Here is a 23,023-nt window from a genome sequence, read left to right on the forward strand (position 1 = left end):
GGAAAACAGGACTCCTATGGACCACAGCAACATCCCTCTTGACCCTCCGGTCTGTGCTGATGTAGCCATATGGGCAAATCTGGGATTGATCAATTCCATCCAGCCCACCTACTCCATGATTCAGTAATACACGCTAGTTTGGCTCCCTTGTCCACAATTAAATCATGGATGAGCAAGATCTTGTTATGAACCGACTTCGTGTTAAGCAAAAACACTACTAGACCAGTAGGTGCCGTGGATGAGTAATATGGTACCCAGGAGCTGGAGGAGGGACCAGATCCCCAATGCAGCTGCAGCTGTGGAGCAACGGCAACCTTGGATGGAAATATGCTGGCCCTCCAGTTCAGCTGAAAGGGAGCTGTGGAGGCACAAGATGTGTGCCTGTTGCCTGGACAGTGGGTCCTGGCCGCCAAAAGCTCCTGCTGCCACATACGTTAGGCTTTAAGGTGCTACAAACCTCTTTAGCATTTTTGCTGCGACGTGCAAAAAAGGTTGCCCCCTCCGGCACGTGTAAAACCCGAAGTCCTCCCCACTGGTCAGGTGGAGTGTTTTGCCTTTCTTCCGCCCCCAGGGCCCTGTCCCCCTCTTTCGTGGGAGACAGCGGGAGTGGGGCTGCCTGCCGGGCCGCCGGCCCTCCCTGGAGAGCCAGCTGCAAGGGCTGATGGCGGTGCCCGGGGGGGGGGGGCGGCCTTTCAACTGGATGGCGCGGCATTACGGTGACCCTTGACACGCGCCACGCTACCCGGCCTTGCTCTGGGCCTCCTCCTTGCGCTTCTGCCTTCACCTGCCGAATTCACCTGGCTTTCTCTCCCCGCTTCTCTTCCCCCTCCGCCACCGACGGCGCCCGACAGGCAGGCAGGCAGGGACCCCCTCACGCTCTCCTAAGGCCACGCCGCGCCGCGCCGCGCCAGGCAATGCGGTTGTTGCGCGGGCTGCGAGGCGCTGCTGCAGTTCCCTCCGGCAAGCGCGAGGAGGCGCTGGGCGCGCGGCTCCTCCTGGGTCAGACGCGACCACCTGGAGCCCGGGGCGGCTTTCTGGGTGCCTTCGCCTCAGGCCCAGGAGGCTGCAACGCACCCCTCGCCGCCGCCGCCGCCCTCGGTCTCCAGGAGCCCGGAGGGCGCGGCTTGCCGGCGCGGCGGCCCTTCGTCTCTCGCGACGAACCCCTGGCCGTGTTTCCTCGGAAGCAAAACTCCCTGCGCTCAGTGGCGCTTGAGCCCAGGTAAGGCTGCTTTGACGGCAGCCTTCACCACCAGCCCGCCGCCTTTCCTGGCGGCCGCCTGCTCCCCCGGGAGCAAGCCCTGCCGGCCCTGCGCAGTCCCATGGGGCGTGGGCCTGAACGCCCCGCGCCCCCGCGCATCTCCGCCTGTCCTCTGGGGGCGCCTCAAAATGGCCCCTGCCGGGGGGCCACCGGACTCTGCGCTGCCGCCCCGGGTGAATGCAACTGCTACACTTCGCAGCGGCGCGGCCCCCACCCCCGGCGCGGGTGGGCGTGTGCCGGAGCGGCTGGCTGGTGGGCGGCTTGGAGCATCCCACGGCAGAGCGGGCGGCGGCGGCGGCGGCTCCCGGCTGCCTCGCGCTCCTCGCCGGCTGCCGCCTTCCTCCAGCCGCGGCTCCGGCTCAGCCAATGGCAGCGCCGCGCCAGGCTCGAGCGCTGTTTACCCAATCTCAGTCTTCCTCCTCCCCCACCCCCTCCCCTCGTTGGAGAGCCTCGGGAGCATCTTTCCCCGCGCCGGGCAGAGGGAGACGGAGACGGGTCCGGCTGCACGACGGGGACGCGTCTCGCGTGCCTCCCTGCTCCGGGCGCCGCTGCGCGCAGCCTGCTGCCGCAGCTCGGGCTCGCGCGCTCCCTCGCTCGCACCTGAGCGCGGCGGCGGCGGCGGCGGCGGCGGCGATGAGCAGCCCGGCCCGGCCCCGGGTGGGTCGCCCTGGGGACTCGCCGTGACGCCGACTCGGCTCCGCAGCGCGGCCACGCGCCCGCCTCCTCCGGCTTCGGTGCGCAGGCTGCGGCGCCCACCGCGGCTTCTCTGCTCTCCGCCGTCGCCCCCTCCTTGCGGAGGGAGCCCCGCCGGCCGGAGGCATGGGCTGCATAGGCTCCAGGACCGTAGGTAAGGAGGGGGGGGGGGGAAGCGGCGGTCGGGGGGGGCGGGGAGGCCGCCGCCGCAGCTCCGCTCCTCCCTCTCGGGGACCAGGCGGGCGCGACCCTGGCCGCCGCCGCCGCCGCTGCTTGCAGGCAGGAGCGGGCCTTGCGCGTGGCTGGGCTGGAGGCGCAGGGCGCCGTCGGCACTGCGAACGCGGAGCAGGTTGCAGCTTGGGCGGGCGCTTGGCGGGAGGAGGAGGGAGGGAGGGAGGGTGGCTGCGGCTGGCAAGGAAAGGGGCGGCCCGGGCACCGCCGCTCCAGCGCGCTCCCCTCGCGTGGCGGGGCTGATCCGATCCGGGGGCTGCGCCTTCCCCGCCCTGATCGCCGCCGGGAGTGCCGAGGGCTTTGAACCGCCCCCCCCCTCCCGCCGCCCTGCTTCTCCTTTGTATCCTTGGCTGATGTGATGTCTTTGCTGCTAGGATGAGGCTCCGAGGGGGAGGGCGGCCGAGTGAGTGGCAGCCCGGCCGGGGGCGCCCCCTGAAGCCAGGTGTGCGCGTCTCCTGTGGGATGGTTGGCACAGAGGGCGTGTGCGTGTGAATGCGCCGACGCTCCCCGCTTTCCCCTGGGTGCCATCGGCACCGAAAGAGATGGACGGCACTGCACCCTTCACTGTGAACCTGTAGAGAAGCACCAGCGAGGGGAAGGCGGTTGAGTGATTCTTTTTCCCCTCCCCAGCCTTGAGTGAGTTTTCGAGGAGGCCGAGTGCCGGCTGATATCCTTCCCTGCCTCCCCCCACCTACCCACCCGCGCCCGTAATGGTTACTGTTATCAAAATCTCCGTATCACTGCAGTGATGGCTGCACATCCCTGCCTCCCTCCCTCCCCCTGGCTGCCCACGCCTCAGCAGAGAAGAGCCACTGGATCCCTCCCACAAGGAAAGAGCTGTGCCAAGGGCACACGCACACACACAACCCCCACACACGCAGCTTCTGGTGTGATACTCCTAATGACCCTCCCCCACCCCACCCCCGTCCTAATCCTGATTTATAGACTCTGCATCCCTTTGCAGAGGATGGCAAAATGAACATTCTCCTACACAAACCTTTTGACTTCCAGAGCTGACCCTACCTCCACAGGAAGCACATCTGGGTGGGAAGGGAGGTGGATTGAAGGTGTTCCTAAGAGCCACAGAAGTAGGAGAGAGGCTGATCGGGGCCCATGTGCCACAGTCCACTCACGCCCCGTGAAATGAATAGGAGCTCCACAAATCCCATTTAGGCGTCCTCTGGCAATCTCTGGATTGTGGTCCACATCATCAGTTAGTGGTGATGATGGAGTGTCCTGGTGTTGCCATCTGGATGTTCTGCCTCTGGCACTGAAGGACTTTGAGGCAAGCTCGGCTTCCTTCCCCTGCGCTATGCCTGGCTTGTGAGATAAATTACTGTTGTGTTTATTGTTTTACATTTCATTCCTGCCAAATCTCAGGGTTCATGGGGCGTTATGGTATAGCTAGCAACGTCCCATTTTATCCTCACAATAAAATCAAACATAAGTCCTACATAGAGTAGACCCATTGCCGTGACTGGGACTTAAGTGTCAGTCATTTCAATGGATCCACTCTAAGAAGGACTTACATTGGACTTACAGTGGCTGCAATTAAGAACATAAGGAGTGTCCTGATGCTGGATCAGACCAAGGGTCCATCTAGTCCAGCACTCTGTTCACACAGTGGCCAACCAGCTGTTGACCAGGGACCCACAAAGCAGGACATGGTGCAACAGCACCCTCCCACCCATGTTCCCCAACAACTAGTGCACACAGACTTACTGCCTTGGATACTGGATTACTGCCTCGGATACTTACTAGGAAGTAAGTCCCATTGAACTCTATTATGTCCAGGCAAGCATGTTCGGGATAAAACTGCAAGACGGGTTGACTTCCCCATTGCCCACGCAACAAACTTTGTAGCCTGGCAGGGATTTGAACCAGCATCTCCTGTGTCTTGATGAATGGCGTCTCTTCCTTCTCCCTTAGAAAACAGAGCAGTGGTCAGCAGGAAAATCTAAGATGTCAAGAGGGGATTTTAGATAGGAATTTGTTTGGGTGCTAAAGAAGCCAACGTTTCCCATGGTGCACAGTCCTCAATATGGCCAAAACTGGAAGTGATCTTAGAAGATCCATGAAGAGTCTTACAAGGTTTTCCCTCCCCTGAAATGCAGGTGTGGGAGACTGCAAAAACACGACAGGAGTGGCAACAGGTTTAAAAGTGGGGGTATGTCCAACCCACTTTCCCTGAAGTGGGTTGGAAAGCAGATGGGTGGGAAGGGAAGGGAAGGGTTAACTTTCCACCTACCCCATTGCTGCCTTGATCAAAGCTGCAGCCTCCCACAGTTGCATTTCAATAAGGGCGGGAGACTATTGGGAGATGGTTGGTGAATCTCCTGCGTCATATGCTGCAAACAAATTGGTGAATGGAAGATGCAATCCAAAGCAATTGAAATCAGTGGGAGTTTTGCCATCAAATTCAATGAAACATAGATTGTATCCTAAATTTGCATTTGATGATGGAAATGTCCTTTAGATATGTCTCTTTGGCTGTCTCAGTACTCTAGAGCTTTGGAAACACGATTTCAAACTTTGCCAGTGTTGGAAATCTTGGTCAATGGTGGCTCTGAGTATGTGGCCAGCCACCTTAGAGTAAGAGTCAACACAGATCTGTTCTGTAAAGCATTGAGCATTTGGACAGTCTTCTGTACAAGCTCCACTGAAGTGGCTGGGAGCGGTTCAAGAGTGCTCCTGTGCTGTTATGCAGGTTTGGTCCACTTCAGTGATGTTCTCCCAGGACACCTTCCTGGTGGAGCGTGCTCCATGCTAACGAGTGGCAAACGGTGCCAGATGTGTTTTCTGCCTCCGTCGTTCGTATGGTTTAGCTGATCCTGTATATTTCAGAAAATGAGATCTTATGGTATGAAATATATGCACTTCACCGCTAAATAATAATATGTTGAGGTATAGGGACATAAGTATTTTGGAAGGTGTGCCACCAGATGTCAAGGAAGGGTCTTGCACATTTGGCCTCTTGCATATTAGCATATTATAAACCTGTTCATCAGTTGCCCATGTGTCTAATGAAGGAGGTTCTTCTGGGGGAAAGTAGCAACAACAACTCTGATGCAGGAATATGTTCGTTAGTCTTTTAAGTAGGGTGACCCTATGAAAAGGAGGACAGGGCTCCTGTATCTTTAACAGTTGCATAGAAAAGGGAATTTCAGTAGGTGTCATTTGTATATATGGAGAACCTGGTGAAATTCCCTCTTCATCACAACAGTTAAAGCTGCAGGAGCTATATTAGAGTGACCAGATTTAAAAGAGGGCAGGGCACCTGCAGCTTTAACTGCTGTGATGAAGGGGGAATTTCATCAGGTTCTTCTATGTACAAATAACACCTGCTGAAATTCCCTTTTCTATGCAACTGTTAAAGATACAGGAGCCCTGTCTTCCTTTTCATATGGTCACCCTATTTTAAGGTGTCATAGAATTGCTCGCTTGTTTCCGTATAGTCCACTAAGGGCAAACGTGTCGCAGACCATTGGCTGCTGCTTTTAACCAAAACCACTTTGGGCAGCAATTGAAGCAGACCAGTGACAGGGAGTGATAATTACTACTGCAAATCTATGTTTACTGCATGTCCACTCAGAAGTAAGTCCCATTGAGTTTACTAGGACATATTTCCAATTGACTATATAAGATTGCAGCCTTAGCCCTCTCCCCTTTCCTTTGTAGGGATCTGGAACCCTACAAAGGAAAAAGCAGCTTGCGTGATGTGTTTCTTTGAATAGAAGAAGCAGCCATCAAGGTTTTAGCACACTAGTTTGCCTATAACAACACTTAATTTAGCTAGGGTTGGGCTGGCATTTGACTGTTCAGTAAAGATCTGGTCAATTGATCAAATATTTCAGAATATGTAACCAACAATAGGCAAGTGTTGAAAGCATTAACGTTACAACAACAGAAAAAGATAATCACTAATTGGTATGCTAATGATAAAAAAAAAACTTGATAGCTGTTATTGTGAATTAAAGATATTCAGTACAAAATTGCAATGAATTCTTTTATTACATTTTTATTCTTAAGAGCTCAGTAGTCTCTCCTCCCATACCTTATATCCTAACGGCAACCTTTGGTTAGGCTGAGAGTGTAACCGGCCCAGCATCACCTAATGAGCTTCACGGTTGAATGAGAATTTGAACCTGGGTCTCCATGATCTTAGCCCTAACACTTCATCCGTTAGGCAATCGCCTGTGCCACTGATTGCGACCCAGTCCCTGTTTGGGACTTAGGTGGCCAGTGGACCGAACTGCTGCTAGAATTGCTCCAGTATGCTGCCCTCACCCCTGCCCTTATTAACAAATGATACCATAATGGCATTTTTTTTCAAAAGGTAAGTTGCCATCTATACAGTGGTCTTCCTAGAATATATGACAATATTCAAACACACTCAAATAATAGGTGGTCCATTTTCAATATTTGACCACTCAGTTGATTGGCGTGTCAATCCTAAATTTAACCTAACGTGGTTGCTCTTCTGGAATATGATTATTTTGTTTACTTTGTGTACAATGATTATACCTGTTTACTTTCCAAGGTTTAACAGAAGTATGTTGCTCAAAGACCTTCCCCTCCTCTCTTTGTATCCCTAGCATAGATAGATATTACTCAGCAAGCAGTATGTTTCCAAGGGGCTTCCAGAATATCTACAGAGTAATATAATTGCAGAACAGTGACTCTTGGGGATTGCTGCTACCAGTAATCTCTACTACTGATCTTATCCCAAGGCCTATTTAACAAAAGTGATGCCAGTAAGGTATTCTACTCGTAGCTGGTATCCTCTCACCATAACTCCTCCAAGTCTGGAGACAAACCTGTATAGAGCATTGGTAGTCAGTGTCCGTGCTATGCATGCTCCTCTGATTATTGTCCTTGGTCAAACAGATCGGACAGGTGTTTATAGTGCTTTGAAGTTCTGCCAGACCTTAACTCATGAACATTTGGCAGCAACCGGGACATACAGTTGAATGGGTTGTTGTTTTTGTTAAAGTATCTTTCAGAGTCAAATGTGTTAAGCTGAAAATAACAACATATTCATGGGAGATTACATGCAACCTGCTGTACCAAGGAGGATAGCCAAGGCACTCTTAGTTATGGTACCCTGTGGGTTTAGAGTGGCGTCACTCCAGTCCTTGGAATCTCTGTGGTGAAAACCCTCCATTTGAAAACCACTTGATGTTTAGATCAGAAATGCCAATAAGAACGGTGGTGCACGACTCTAGTCTTTTTCGACCACTGTGATTTCAACTCGCCAAAAAATCTTTGCTTGTCTCTAGACCAACATAGAGGCGCGCCTGAACCTTCTCAGAACATACTCCAAAATGCCATTGTCCAAATATATTATCCATGATTCATCAAAACTAATCTTACTTCCAAAACATACTCCACTTCTCTCGTATGTGAATTCACAGTATCCGATCATTTCCCTTCCATAATCACCCACGTATAACTCTTAAAATAACAAACACCATCCCCAGTGACACCCACTCTTGGTTGGCCAGGATTTTACTGAACTGCTCATCATCATCCATTTAGAGACTTCAAGACAAACTAGGACCAAATGCCTAACGAAGAAAAGTATTGTAAGAATTAAGTTGAAGCATTTCCTCATGAGGGATCTGATGTTTGTGCAGAATGCAGCAATGATTCTTGGTGACTGTAATGGGGAAATCCCTCGTTGAAATCTCATATCTGCCATGAGCGCTTTGCTCTGTGTCCTCACAAGCAATTTGAAGTTAGTAATACTGACATACCTTAGAAGGCCGTGGTTCCACGTGCATTCATTTTGGGTTGAATAAATATGTTTATGGACTTCTTTGTGCTGTTGCTCACTGGCCCCAGTTTGCATGTACTGTTTCTCCTTTCTACCCCTGCCCACAAATTGGTAGATAATATTCAGAATTTGACTGGAGTATGAAATATTGTATGCACAAGTCTTGTGCAGTTCCCCTAACACAATGCAGAGGTTAGGGTTAAACCTGTCTATTGATGGTTTTTTAAAAATGCCAAACCGATTGGGGTTTACAGGCCTTTGAGCAATGTGAATGCATCTCCTAGAAAGACGGGTATGATTCAGAGCTTTCCGTTGGTGTGAGGTTCTTGTCATTGGAGTCTCTAGGGTTCATCAGCTGGAAAATGCAGAGGCTATGAAATGTGAGAAGGATGATAGCACTGATAATCACTAGGACGGCAAAAGGTTTTTAAGATAAGATGCTACCTGACAGGTACTGCAGTCCTATGCAGGTTTGCTTAGAGGTACATCTCAGTATATTCAGTGGGTTTTAGTCCTAGGCAAGTAGCCTTCATCAGATTTCCATTTTGATAGATTTTTTAAAAAATATATAGCATAACGTACATGATACTAAAAGTAACAAAATAAAATTACAATTAACAATATGGAAATAAAATGGAAATATCATTGTTATTAATGATAAAATGAGTGAAGACAAAACACAATAATTCTTATAATAAGTTCAAATAGTCAAGATTAATTAGGAAAGGAGATAACACTTGATAAATAATGACCCACGGATCTGCAGACTTCAAGTACTGAGATAGTACAACAGAAATTTGATATGCCATTAATTTAACTAAACCTCCAGTCCTATGGACACTTTAAGTAAGCCCTATTGAACTGAGTAAACCCGCATAGCATTTATAAACCTGCATCAACACTTTTCAAAGCCTTACCATTTGTGCTTTGCATGTGTCAATCTGGCAGCAATTAACACATAAGTAAGAGATTTTTCTGTGGGTGAAATCCACCATCGCGTGTGTAACAGGAGTTCCCCCATCTCTCTGCAACCTCCCACCCTTCCAGAATCTGTTCCAGAGAGTCCCCAATCCTCTGGAGCAGATTTTCAGGGGGCTGCAGGGGGAGGGGGAATCGTTTTCTTCCCGTTTTGCTGTGAGAAAGTGCTGCTGGGCTGGCTGGCATCGTCAGTGAGAAAGCTTCTACACCTAAGTCAGGCACAGGCAGGCTCTTTATTTCAATTAAACTATTACACCTGTCGGCTGGCTGGGCTTCCACTGTGTGTTAGGGGCTCCATCCAATAGTTCTGGAGGGCACCAGGTTGGAGAAGGAAGGAAGAAACTTCCATGAGCAGCAGTGGAGCTCTACATCAGCAACGTAAAGGACAAAAGCTCCCTCCATAAATGTGCAGGGGTGGATTAACATGTGTGTCTGTCTGTCTGTCTGTTTGTTTGTTTGTTTGTTTGTTTAAGGGGGATATAGCTTGAGGGGGGGAATTTAAAAATTCCTAAAAAATGAATACATTAATGGATCTGAATCAAACTTGACGTGACTAAAGCTCTCTTTAAGAGCCATCACCATGCCAAGTTTCATCTCTTTATCTTTAAAAGTTCTGCAGATGTAAGCATTTGATTAATTTCCATTTTAAAAATTCCTAAAAATCAAAGCACGAACCGATCTGATTCAAACTTGGTGGGTAAAGCCCTCCTTAAGAGCTAACACCATACCAAGTTTCGTCTCTTTATCTTAGGGAGCTGTAAGTATTTGATGAATTTCCATTGACTAGAGCGGTTATCCAAAAAGGGGCGGTTCTCCGACAGGGCGGAGTAAGAGGAGATGCTCCAAAATTGGGGCAGAGAATCGCCTCAATGGAGCTCTGGCTTGAATTTTGAGGTGGAGAAGACCCACTTTGCACACCCCTATGAGATGCAATAGCCCTATTTGGGTATTCACCTTCATCACATGAGAGGGGAGAATGGGGCGGCCCCCTCAGCTATGTTGCTTTCTCCTCTGCCCCTTCCATGTCTTGGGCGTGATCTGAAGCTGGGAGCCTACTCTACACCAGGTTTCTAAACTGCATGGAGAGCCAGCATAGGTAGAGCAGGTCCCAGACATGTGTGGAAGACAGAAGGTCCAGATGACTCTACGACAAACCAGCTTATATATAAATAATTTTGAGTATTATAGTTTGACATGAATTTATCACAGTGACTTTTTCAATTTCGCATTTCAGCAAATGTTTACAAGTCTCAGTGGTCTGATTCAGATGTAATGCTGGACCATAGTTTAGCATTAGGAGAATCTCAGGCTTGCATCCTCCACCTTCCTTCTGGTGCATCTATGAGAAGGAGTTTGGAAGCTTTTGCTTCCGTTTTAGATTAAGTGTATTAATTTATTTATTACATTTTTATACCGCCCAATAGGTGAAGCTCTCTGGGCGGTAGCCTGCTGTATCATCCAGACTCTGAGAAAATGCCGTTAATCTTAACTATGGTTAGTGGAAACAATCTTGCTTCAAACTAGTCTGTAAAACTGGCTCATTTTCACTAACTGTAGTTAAAATTAACCACAGTTTAGGATTCAGACACCTACACTGAAGGTTAATCGCGTGACTGCACTGGTCTAAAGGGTCGATGCACAAACCCAAGCCTTGCCTAGGGTCATTCATATAACACTAAACTATGGTTATTTATTTAATTATTTATTCGAAGTATTTTTATGCTGCTCCTCAGCCAAAAAGGCTCCCAGAGTGGCTTACAAATAATTGGTTAAATAAGACACTGACCCAGTTCACAAGATCACAGTAGTTTAAACAAGTCATGGTGGCTTAAGCCAAAGTACATGCCAAGTGCCATTTGCTTAATTACCCACCCAGGCATAGCTTGTCATGTCAGCCGAACCCAACTCGTTTGAGAGGAAAACAACCCTCAAAGATCCCAACAACAGGCCATGGGTTATCCGAGGGTAGTTTCCCCCTCAAGTAAGCCATGTTGCCTGGGTTTGGACAACACAGCAAGCCGCATTGCAATGAGTAATTAGGCAAATGGTGCCCGGCATATGATGGCACATGCCATGGCTTAAACAAGCCGCCATGGCTTGTTGAGCCTCAGAGATTGTGCAAACCAGGGCAGTCCCAGCCTGCAGGCTTACAATCTAAAAAGATATGACACACAATGGAAAAGGAAAAGGGTGGAAAGAGGGGGAAATTAATTCCTTTAGCAGGGCTGGTGAAATGGCCTCCTTTCCCCCTCTCGTCTCCCGTAGCTCAGCCTTCTGGAATGGCTGCTGCTGTTGCCAATTGAAGGAGGCAGAGGGAGGCCTTCATCAGGGCTGATGGAATGGCCCTCCTCTTCCTCTCATCTGTTTAGTCTTACATCTGAACTGAGCAGTCATCTTAAAATGTTGAAATTCCATTAAAGTATCTTCATTTTGAAGCCAAATTGTAATTGAGTTTGTAATATTTACTGTAGGGAAGTGTGTCAAATATGAGTACCTGTCATTTTTTGAAAAAGGACTCATTTACACCTCTTGCACAATTCAAGCAGGTCCGTGTTTCATGAGAAGAAACTGACCTGCTTTTCCAATAAATTCATATGGTAAGAGAACTGACTGTAGTTGAGGAAGGTGGAGAGAATCTAGGCTCCGAGGGAGTGGGAAAAACACATTACTTTATACAGACATGGTGGTCACTAGTGAGAGGTTTGTTAACCTGGGAAGGCCGTCAACCAAGAGCATAACGTTCCAACCAAGGCCTTAGCTAGACGATGGGTTAGCCCGGGCTGATACCTGGGATCGCCCCTGTGCGTCCAGATGATGCACAGGGGATCCTGGGCTCAGGCAGGGGTCAACCCTCCCTTGCCCCGGGGTAACGGGCACCATTTTTGGCCCGGTATTTCCCGCAGCCTCGGGCTAAGCCCGAGACCGTGAGCATGTAGACCGTTCCGCCGCTTTCCCCGGCTACCGCAATTACTCGCAAGTAGCCGGGAAAAGCGGCGGACGGGGAGCAGCGCTCCTCAGGAGCACTGCGGCCATCAGGGCTGGGTGGGGGGAGCGGGGAAAGCCATTACATTTTTTTTTAAAATCCACTTACCTGAGCGCACAAGCGTTCGTGCACATGGCCCCCTTAAGATGAAAAAATAGCAGATGCGACGGGGTCCTTTCTTGACCTCGTCGCGCCTGAGGTGTAGACTACGTCGAGAGCCCGCGATAGTTGCATCGCGGGCTCTCCCCTCCTCACCACTGGATTATCAGGTAGGTCTAGCAAAGGCCTTAGAGTTGGGCTTTATTGACATAGTTCGCATGATCACCACATGGTACCATGGTTTATTTAAGCCACGGTGGGTTGCAGTAGCCACAGGGGCCAAGTTACCAGCTCAACACCCTGCCGCAGGTTCTCATGTCGTCTGAACCCAGGGAAGGTAACTTGTTGGGGTGGTTTGTTAACCACCCCAATAAGCCAACTTTGTTGAGTTGAGACAACACAACCCATGCCCAGCGACTGGCCCTCCTCTGTGTGACAACCTTTTAAGTATTTGAAGAGTGCTCTCATGTCTCCCCTCAGCCTTCTCTTCTCCAGGCTAAACATGCCCAGTTCTTTCAGTCTCTTCATAAGGCTTTGTTTCCAGACCCCTGATCATCCTGGTTGCCCTCCTCTGAACCCGCTCCAGCTTGTCTGCGTCCTTCTTGAATTGTGGAGCCCAGAACTGGACGCAATACTCTAGATGAGGCCTAACCAGGGCCGAATAGAGAGGAACCAGTACCTCACGTGATTTGGAAGCTATACTTCTATTAATGCAGCCCAAAATAGCATTTGCCTTTCTTGCAGCCATATCGCACTGTTGGCTCATATTCAGCTTGCTATCTACAACAATTTCAAGATCTTTCTCGTTTGTAGTATTGCTGAGCCAAGTATACCCTGTCTTGTAACTGTGCATTTGGTTTCTATTTCCTAAATGTAGAACTTGGCATTTATCCCTATTAAATTTCATTCTGTTGTTTTCAGCCCAGCACTCCAGCCTATCAAGATCACTTTGAAGTTTGTTTCTGTCTTCCAAGGTGTTAGCTATTCCACCCAATTTTGTGTCATCTGCAAATTTGATAAGCGTTCCGTGCACGTCCTCGTCCAAATCATTAATAAAAATGTTGAAGAGCACTGGGCCCAGGACTGAGCCCTGCGGTACCCCCAAACATTGGATGCCTGGTGGTTTTATGGATTGATTTAAAAATATTTATAGCCCACTTTTCAAGCGTGTATTCAAAGTGGTTTACAACAATAAAGGCCTCCCACTCGTAGTACTCCTGTATTCCCCCACCACTGTCTTTTGACTTAACACAGAAAATCCATTGAGGGGGGAAAAGAGAGAATGGTTGCACAATGCCTACTGACTGTGTTGAGCTCGGAAGCATTTGTCTAGAAGTACTCTCTTAATTAAACTTCCTGGTTTAATTGCAGCTCACATAAAGGGAGGAGTGAAGGGTCTGCCTGCATGGGTAAAAGGCATATGCACATCTTGGCTGAATAAACAGAGATATGATCATCCATACAGTGCCACTGAAAAGGAAAGCAGGGCAGGAAGGATGCAGATTCTTGGAGGAGAATGAACTAATAGAGTCTGGCGTTATTAAGAGCGCAGAGCTGGGCATTGATAGCTCCGTAATGCATTAAAGCTGATCAAGGAGACAGGACCAAGCCACAACAGACCTTCAAAGAGTGGGGGGAGGGGGGAGTGGAAGCAAAGGAGCAGTGACCCAGAGGGGTCCATTGTAAAAGACTAGCTGTGTTAAGGCTGACATGGCAAGAAAGCAAAAAGTGCTGAGGCACCCCAGAATCTAACTAAATTAATACTGGCATGCATAGCAGACGACTTCATAAGGCTTTTGGATTAGAACAGGGAAGAGATTTTGTGAGCAGTAAATGGATTTTTTAACATCAGTTCTTAAAATGGATGAGCACAAAGGTCCGCTTGTCTGTGATGCAGGAATTACTGTGAAACCGTGTCCACGTACATTCACTGGGAAGCCTGAGTTGGAGTTTCTTGGCGTGTCTCTGTGCACATGAGTGCACACAGTAAAAACAGATGCATATGTGATTTCCATATGTGATAATGTACACATGTGTTTCCCAGCACAAAATAACTTTCTGTGTAGGGTGATCAGAATGTTAGAAGCTGCCTGGCCACAGAGCAAAAGTAAGCAATGATGGAGGAAAGTATAAGCAAACCAATTACTCAAGGAGTTGCAGGTAGCTATAGCTTATATAATTATTATTATTATCATCATCATTATATCCCGCCCTTTTCCCCAGTACTGGGATTCAAGGGGTTTACAAGATTAAAACATGTACAATTAAAACATAAATTTACAAAAGTTAAAATAGAATTAAACCCGCAGTAAAATTAAAACATGTTGTTGTTTTTAAAAAATAGTAACAGATTAAGAAAGGGGAATCCAATACATTAACACAGGTCCAGAGTAGTTCCAAAAGCTTGCCGAAACAAAAATGTTTTTGCCTGCCTCCTATGGGAGCCAGCCTAGCCTCCCTGGGAAGGGAGTTCCAGAGCTTTGGAGCAGCCACCAAGAAGGCCCTCCCCCCGTACCCGGGATGTTGGTAGGACTGAGGCCTTAGCTAGACCTAAGGTTTATCCTGGGATTGCCCCGGGGTCATCCCTGTTCATGCAAATGACACACAGGGGATCCCGGGAGAAGGCAGGGACAACCCTGGGACGATCCCGGGATAAACCTTAGGTCTAGCTAAGGCCTGAGAGAAAGGCCTCCGCAGAAGATCTCAGAGCACGGGCAGGCTCATATGGGAGAATACAGTGACTTTCTCACTGACTTGTGAGCCCTGGAGTCACTAGTCACCTAAAACTACTAGAAGTAGCTAGAATTGAGGCAGAGTCTTGCATTACTGCAGTGGTGTGGAAGGCCTCTGACTCCAGGCTCATCCACTCCAAGCAGGATATTGCACTATGAAAGTGGTATGAAAGCGGTATATAAAAGGCAGGAGCCACACTGCTGCTTTATAGTGGTATTGAAGTGCACTGACAACTGTTGGAGTATACATACTGTATACCACTTTCATACCACTTTCATAGTGTTATATCCTGCTTGTGTAGACGTGTCCCCAACACTTGTCAGTGCACTTCAGTACCACTATAAGGCAGTAGTGTAGATCCTGCAGTGCACTTCAATATTGCTATGAAGCAGTCGTGTGGCTCCTGCCTCTTATATGCCACTTCCATACCACTTTCATAGTGGAATATCCTGCTTGGTGTAAATGAGCCCTTCGTCACTCACACCTTCTGATAATGGGGAAGTGCTGCCAACCTTCACCGAGGAACAGTGCTATAGTGGAGCCAGGGCTCGCAGGGTCCAAATGCTAGAGGACTTCTTGATTAGCAGGGATAAGCATCGCACCTGCTGCCACCACCACCCATTAGACTTCCCTGTTCCCTCTGAGCTGAGCTACAATGTTCACAGTAGCTGGGGGAGAAATGGATTTTCCAAGCAACCATGTATTGTGAGGCTAGGCCTGTTGCGATGCAAAGTATTTGCGGGTGGCCTGGTCTTGAATGGGCCGTTAAGTAGGGTGACCATATGGAAAGGAGGACAGGGCTCCTACAGCTTTAAGAGTTGCATAGAAAAGGGAATTCCAGCAGGTGTTATTTGTATGCATGCAGCACCTGGTGAAATTCCCTCTTCATCACAACAGCTAAAGCTGCAGGAGCTATACTAGAGTGACCAGATTTAAAAGAGGGTAGGGCACCTGCAGCTTTAACTGTTGTGATGAAGAGGGAGTTTCACCAGGTTCTCCATATATACAAATGACACCTGCTGAAATTCCCTTTTCAATACAACTGTTAAAGATACAGGAGCCCTGTCCTCCTTTTCATAGGGTCACCCTCTGTTAAGACGGTTAGCTTTACAAAAGCCTGCTCCTGGCCGAGATGAAAACTGCCAGAGCTGGTTTGTTGAAATGAATCCACACAGCTGCCTGCATTTTTGGACTCTCGTTGGGGACATCGCTATGTGGACTGTCATGTTGAGTGCCTATATGGCCAGATCTACACCATGGCATGTGTCATGAGCCCCAACAGTTGTCAATACATTTCAATACTGCTATAAAGCAGTATTGTGGCTCCTGCCTCTAATATACTGCTTCCATACCACTTTCATAGTGATTTATCTTGCTTGGTGTAGATCTGGCCTATGTCAAAAATTACTACTACACCACTGCACGTAAGAAGATCAGACCAAGGATCCATCTAGACCAGCATTCTGTTCAGACAGTGGCCAACCAGCTGTTGACCAGAGACCCACAAGCAGGACACAGGGGCAATAGCATCTCCCTCCCATGCTCACTAGCAATTGGTGTATATAGGCTGATACTGGAGGTAGTACATAGCCATCAGGACTAGTAGCCATTGATAGCCTACTTCTCCAGGAATTTATCCAACCCCCTCTTTAAAGCCATCCAAATTGGTGGCCATCACCACATCTTGTAGTGAATTCCATATTTTAACTATCCGCTGTGTGAAGAAGTGCTTCCTTTTATCTGTCCTGAATCTCCCACCAATCAGATTCATAGGATGAGCCTGGGTTTATCCCATAGAAAGCAACTGTGTCATTGGCCAAGCCCATGTGGTTTTGCATCCAAATATTACCAGTGTAGCATGGGAAGACGGTACAGATAATTAGTTCTGACATATGAATGGCTTTTAGTGGGCAAAACCTAGTCACAATGAAGCCTCATGTGGCGCAGAGCGGTAAAGCAGCAGTTTCTGCAGCTGAAACTCTCCCTACGGCCTGAGTTCGATCCCAGCAGAAGCTGGTTTCAGGCAGCCAGCCTTCCATCCTCCCAAGGTTGGTAAAATGAGTACCCAGTTAGCTGGGGAAAAGGTAATAACGGCCGGGGAAGGCAACAGCAAACCACCCCGCGATAAGGCCTGCCAAGAAAACGTCAGCGAAAGCTGGCGTCCCTCCAAGAGTCAGTAATGACTCAGTGCTTGCACGAGAGGTTCCTTTCCTTTTCCTGATTTCAGTGGAAGAGTTAAGTGAGTTAAATCAAAAGGACTTGCCCCCTACTCCACAACATGCTTACTCAGGAAGAAGGTAAAAAGGGCTAATCCCCTGTACACCACACTCAGCTCCTGGGAGGATGAGGGCACAGAAATGTGATTAACGGATCTCCCAGATAAGGTTTGTAACCTGTAATTGCTCTGCCTTAAACACTGAATTTTACAGGAGTTTCAGACAATGGCCTTAGCTAGACCTAAGGTTTATCCCGGGATCATCCCTGCCTGCTCCTGGGATACGCTGTGTGTCATTTACATGAACAGGGATGACCCCGGGATAATCTCGGGATGAACCATATGTCTAGCTAGGGCCAATGTCATCTTCCATTTGTAATCTTCCCCATGTTTTTCTACCACTTTTAAAAACCCTTTAAGGAATAAAAGTTGGAATGGGGACACACAGCCGCTTGATTGGTGGCATTAGGGACTGTCTCACTGGAAGCACCCTCAGAGTCCTACTGTGGAATTACTCTCAAATATGCGCACAAAGGAGTGCAGTCGTTCAAGAGTGCTTCCCTTTTGGGCTGGATCATACCCATGTCCTCTACTTGGCCGTCCTATTGATATGGTTATTTCTGTGTTACAGTCATTATTTCACTCCATGACACTTTTCTGTCTGCACCTTCTGTTTCTTCTCAGTTTGCCTGCAGGCTGCCAAAACACTGTCAATTAGAAGAGACTTTGTTCATCTCTTTACCTCCCTGTCCCATACAAAAATGAAGTTTTGCATTAGTTGCTTGACTGTTTCCAGATCCCCCAAACTGTCACCTCCAATTTCTCTAGAACTGATTCAGTCTAGTGGTCATACAATGCTATTTGGTTTGCCATTCCAAGACATGAAGAGATACTGTTACTACTAATACTACTTCTAGATGTATTAATATAATTTGGATCTCCCCGTTAGCTTTATACTCTTTACTGATTAAGCTCCTCTCTTACCTTTCACCATTTACCTCTCACTAAAGCAATCTATGTTTATTTATTTATTCATCCCAAGATTGTCAAATTCCATTCTTCAGTTTGAAGATCTCCACAGTGGCTTCCACAATCTTATATAAGAATACGGTGCTGTAAAGCTTATTTAATAAAGATTTACCATACCAATTTTGCTCTCTCTTTTTAAAACAAAACAAAACATGAAGCTTGAGCAGTGTGGACATGCAGAAAATTGTGAAACTTTGTAAAAGTTCAAAGCTCGAGCTTTGGACAGCTCAGGAAGGAAGGCAGAGAAGGATGAGGCAAAGGGGAGGTTAATGCATGTGCTGCACACTGTGCATGTAATGTAACATGTGACACAGTGTGTGTCTACACTTGTAATAATGCTTACTCCTGTGAGCTCTTAAGAGTCCTGAGCCAATGAAAGGACAGGCACGGAATGTTGGGAAAGAGACTGAAAGAAAGTCAGTTCATGATAGCTAGAGGAGGAGGAAGAGAAGTTCACAGAATCATAGAATAGTAGAGTTGGAAGGGGCCTACAAGGCCATCGAGTCCAACCCCCTGTTCAATGCAGGAATCCACCCTAAAGCATCCCTGGCAGATGGTTGTCCAGCTGCCTCTTGAAGGCCTCTAGTGTGGGAGAGCCCACCACCTCCCTAGGTAACTGGTTCCATTGTCGCACTGCTCTAACAGTCAGGAAGTTGAGGAGAAAGACCTGAAAGTGCACCAGAAGGAGAAGGGAGAGAAAAATGAGACAAAAACAGATAGATAAGACAACAGAAAGAAGAGAAAAAGTTGACATGAAGCAAAAGAACTAATAGACTGGAAGAAACTCGGGGCTTTTTTAACTTTAATTTTTTATTGATTTAAAAAAAACCTTAATTTTTGAAATTTCAATGAAGTTCCAAACGAGCTTTAATAACAAAATGGCATGTTTCTTTGCTGCATGCCAAACAGTCCCCTATTCCTCAACTGTTCAGTGCCGGTTTGCTCCACCCTGAAAAGTGCTTTATCTGACATCATGTGTTTTTGACTCAAACTTTTAAGAAATTGTAAATTTTCTTTTTAATAAGAACAGGGTCGTGTTGTTGTTTTACCTTTGCTAATTTATTTGTAATACATTTATTTTAAAAGTGTAAAGTTATTCTAGTTGCAGGGGAAAGGGGCAAACATATATTTTAATTTATCATTCACAGACTACTGTTCCTCAAGGTGAGACGTGATTTTAAACAAATAAATAAAAGAAAATTATTAAAAATTGCAGAGAAGTTAGAAGCCAGCATAAACAAAAAAACCCAGAGTAAAAGACCAAAAGTTCTAAAAGCCCTCTGCAAATAATAAAGATCTTCACCAGGAACGTAAACAATATCAGATTCAGTGTCAGGTGATCTCCCTGGACAGAGCATTCCAGTGATAGAGTGCCACTGCTGAAAAGGCCTTATACCTGTTCACCACTCACCTTAACTTCCAAAGCTGGGGGACTTGGAAAAGGGCCTTTAAAGACAATCTTAGTACTCAGGCAGATTCGTGCATGAGAAGATAGTCCTTCAAGTATTGGCTTTAAAGGTAAGAAGTAGCTCCTTGAATTCTACTCAGAAACAGCCTGGTAGCCTGGCAACATGTATTCCATTTGACTAGTTCCAGTCAGTAACCTAGCTACTGTATTTTGTACCAATGAATCACTGGGCACTATCTCCCCGTTGTCCTCATTGACATATCTAAATACTCTGTGTTCCCCATGAATGCCACCAGTTGCATGGCAATAGAATGCCAGAGAAACCCCCAAACAGAATTTTCCTTCTGAAAATGGATTTCCACCAAACTTCACATTGTGGGGCGGGGAGTTTGTGTTGAGAGCACAGAAATCTGAAAGAACATTTTTGATTCTCCAAAGATTGGGATTATGCCCCCCTTTCGGACAAAATTTATAGAAATGGTTTTAGTGGATTTTAATGGATGGATGATATTCTGGAGGTGATGGACTTGACCTTGGGGGAGGTAGGGGTGGCGACGGCCGACAGAAAGTTCTGGCATGGGCTGGTCCATGAAGTCATGAAGAGTCAGAAGCGACTGAATGAATAAACAACACAATAAAACAAAACAAAACCCTGTATTTAACATTTTTTTCCAGTGCCACTGAATTCTAATCTCCAATTAGAAAAGGGGCCAGTACTTCCTCAAAAATTCCAGACATGCTAACTACTTCAGTAGAAGGCAGTATGAGCTAGAAGAAAAACCGAAGGAATTGGGCTTATTTTTTCTTGGAGAAAATAAAGAGAGAACATGATCACATTTTTGCTGTCTGAAAGGCTGCCATATATAAAAAGAGCACAGTTCCCTAGAGCTCCTGAGGGAAGCATAAGAATTAGGGGCTCAAGTTGCAGCAAGCCAGATTTAGGGTAGATATCTGGAATTGCTTTCTAATTGGGAGGCCAGTTGGACAATGGAACAAGAGACATCGAAACTTGTGCTATTTCCTTCTCTGATTATTTTACATGGGAGGCTGAATAAGTTTCTGTTGGGAATGGGTAAGGTCCAGGGAATGCTGTCATTGAAGACTGGGTGGGGTTAAATTGATGTACGTTTATGTGGCCCAATTTTAAGTGAGATCCTGAGTGCATGAAAAGTGCTTGCCCATGAAGAGTTCTGCAGTCTGGTATCACATTTAAAGAGTTGCTAACACATGTGCTATATTCTAGAGCAGTGGTTCCCAAACTTTTTCAGGTCACCGCCCCCTTGGTTCCACAAACTGCTGCCCAGTGCCCCCTACCTTACACTATAAAAATCATTATTCAGAATAGCGGTTTTCAACGACCCACTAAGGAAGATAGATTATTTATTTATTTGTTTGTTTATTGCATTTCTATACCGCCCAATTGCCGAAGCTCTCTGGGCAGTTTACAAAATTATAAAAATAATAATAAAAATTATAAAAACAATAACAATAAAATTCAAAACAGTAACAATTAACTGAATATTTATTCAAAATCCAATTGCATTTTTTTAGTTTATTCAATTAAACATAATTGATGGACTTGATCCAGTGATACCATCTTTTCAAAGTCTGATAGTCATTTAGCAAGAATATTAGATATCACATTTAGTAACTAGGATAGATAGAGTACCTCACTATTCTGTAAATTCTTAATGTGATGGATGGGCTTCTTAAACGGTATTAATACATGTGTGGATTCTTCCCCTCAATGGCTTGGGACCAAACTACCTTCTCCCATAAAAATGTCCCTGGGTCTTAAGACCTTCTGGAGAGGCGCTTCTCGGAAAAGACCAGGGAGCTTTGTCCCTGTCACCCCTTTGCCTCTTAGTGCGCCCCTGCTGCCCCTTGCCTCTTAACGCCCCCCTGTGAAATCCCACCGCCCCCAAGGGGGCAGTACCACCCACTTTGGGAACCACTGTTCTAAAGTTAGGGTACAAACCGTAGGTTTTCGGAAACCTTTGGGAAAGAGACCAAGCACTGGTTTGTAGAACAATATAAAATTGAGCTGGCATACATTTAAGTAAACAGGAGACCTGTAGAGGAAAGAGAGTGCCTCTGATTTAATACCCAGTGAATTTCTGCCTGCTTCATAAAATGGATTATTTGCTTTACTTGGGATCTAACCTACTTATCTTTGTAATGTGATGTTGTTGGAAAAGACCAGTATTCAGCAAGTTTAGCTGTTTTTAAAAGTTTTTGTGATGGGGGCAGTGCACTGACCATTTTATCTGTATTCCCTTGTAAATTGACAAATGTGTACATTATTTCGGTATTTATTTATTTATTTATTACATTTTTATACCGCCCAATAGCTGAAGTAGAAGTACATTTGTGGTTTATCAGTGCAAACACTGACTGGCAGCACTTCTTCAGAGTTTCAGGCAGGGATCTTTCCTACCCCTACCTGCAGGTACCTGTAGGGGTGGGGAACAACTCCAGATGACCAGTATGGAACCCCATTCTTTTGGCATACCTCTCATTTAAATTGGACCTTGTTCAAGCTAGGGATGAGGCAGTTCTGTGTTTTTACACATAGAATTGCCACAATCGCATTGATGGTAATATAAGAATGAACAAACAGAGCCTGCAACAAAATATTATAGTGTGGAGTCCTTTTGTACAGTGTGCCAGCCAGCCAGCCATGCCCACCTCCATGATATTCCATTCCTTTCTCTCCCCCGCCCCCATCCAGTTTTCCATAGATATTGGGTAGTTTTTGATAAGACTTTCTAACTTTGTTTTAAATCTAGAATAAGTTCTATATGCAGAGCTTTATGTAACGATGACTTATATTTGTCTTTCCATGTTTGCTACGCTTGTATCCCACCCTTCCTCCAATGAGCTCAGAGTGGCAGATATGGAGGCTTCCCTAGGGTGACCATATGAAAAGGAGGACAGGGCTCCTGTATCTTTAATAGTTGCATAGAAAAGGGAATTTCAGCAGATGTCATTTGTATATATGGAGAACCTGGTGCAATTCCCTCTTCATCACAACAGTTAAAGCTGCAGGAGCTATACTAGAGTGACCAGATTTAAAAGAGGGCAGGGCACCTGCAGCTTTAACTGGTGTGATGAGGAAATTTCACCAGGTTCCCCATATATACAAATGACACCTTCTGAAATTCCCTTTTCTATGCAACTGTTAAAGATACAGGAGCCCTGTCCTCCTTTTCATATGGTCACCCTAAGCTTCCCATCTTAGCTTTATAACAATCTTGGAATTAGGCTGAGAGTAATTTACCTAAAGTTGCCCAGTAAACTTCATGGCTGTGTACAAAGTATGATCCAGAATCTGGAAAAGATAAATATTACCTTTTGAACCAACGAGAGTAGACAGACATGATACAGAATCTGGAAATGATAAATAGAGTTGGAAGACCTAAAGACAGTAGTGCATGCACTGGTAACTTCGAGGCTCAACTTCTGCAATGCGCTCTACCTTTGTGCCTAGTCCAGAAACTTCAACTAGTTCAAAATATGGCAGCCAGGTTGGTCACCGGTACACCTAGGGGTGACCACATTACACCAGTCTTAAAATCTCTTCACTGGCTGCCAATTAGTTTCCGGGTGAAGTATAAAGT

General features: G+C 46.7%; 1 protein-coding gene across 1 annotated transcript in view; it reads left to right on the plus strand.

The window, feature by feature from the left end:
• The first annotated feature begins 2,035 nt into the window (after positions 1-2,035).
• The window catches only part of FAM131B (family with sequence similarity 131 member B), a 55,662-nt gene continuing 34,674 nt past the window's right edge, over positions 2,036-23,023 (plus strand). The window contains exon 1 of the mRNA XM_063128479.1: positions 2,036-2,105. Coding sequence (XP_062984549.1) covers positions 2,078-2,105 — 28 coding nt within the window. The 5' untranslated portion in view covers positions 2,036-2,077. The remainder of the gene's footprint in view (positions 2,106-23,023) is intronic.

The sequence above is a fragment of the Elgaria multicarinata genome, chromosome 6 (genome assembly GCF_023053635.1).
Source record: "Elgaria multicarinata webbii isolate HBS135686 ecotype San Diego chromosome 6, rElgMul1.1.pri, whole genome shotgun sequence".
Taxonomy (NCBI): Eukaryota; Metazoa; Chordata; class Lepidosauria; order Squamata; family Anguidae; genus Elgaria; species Elgaria multicarinata.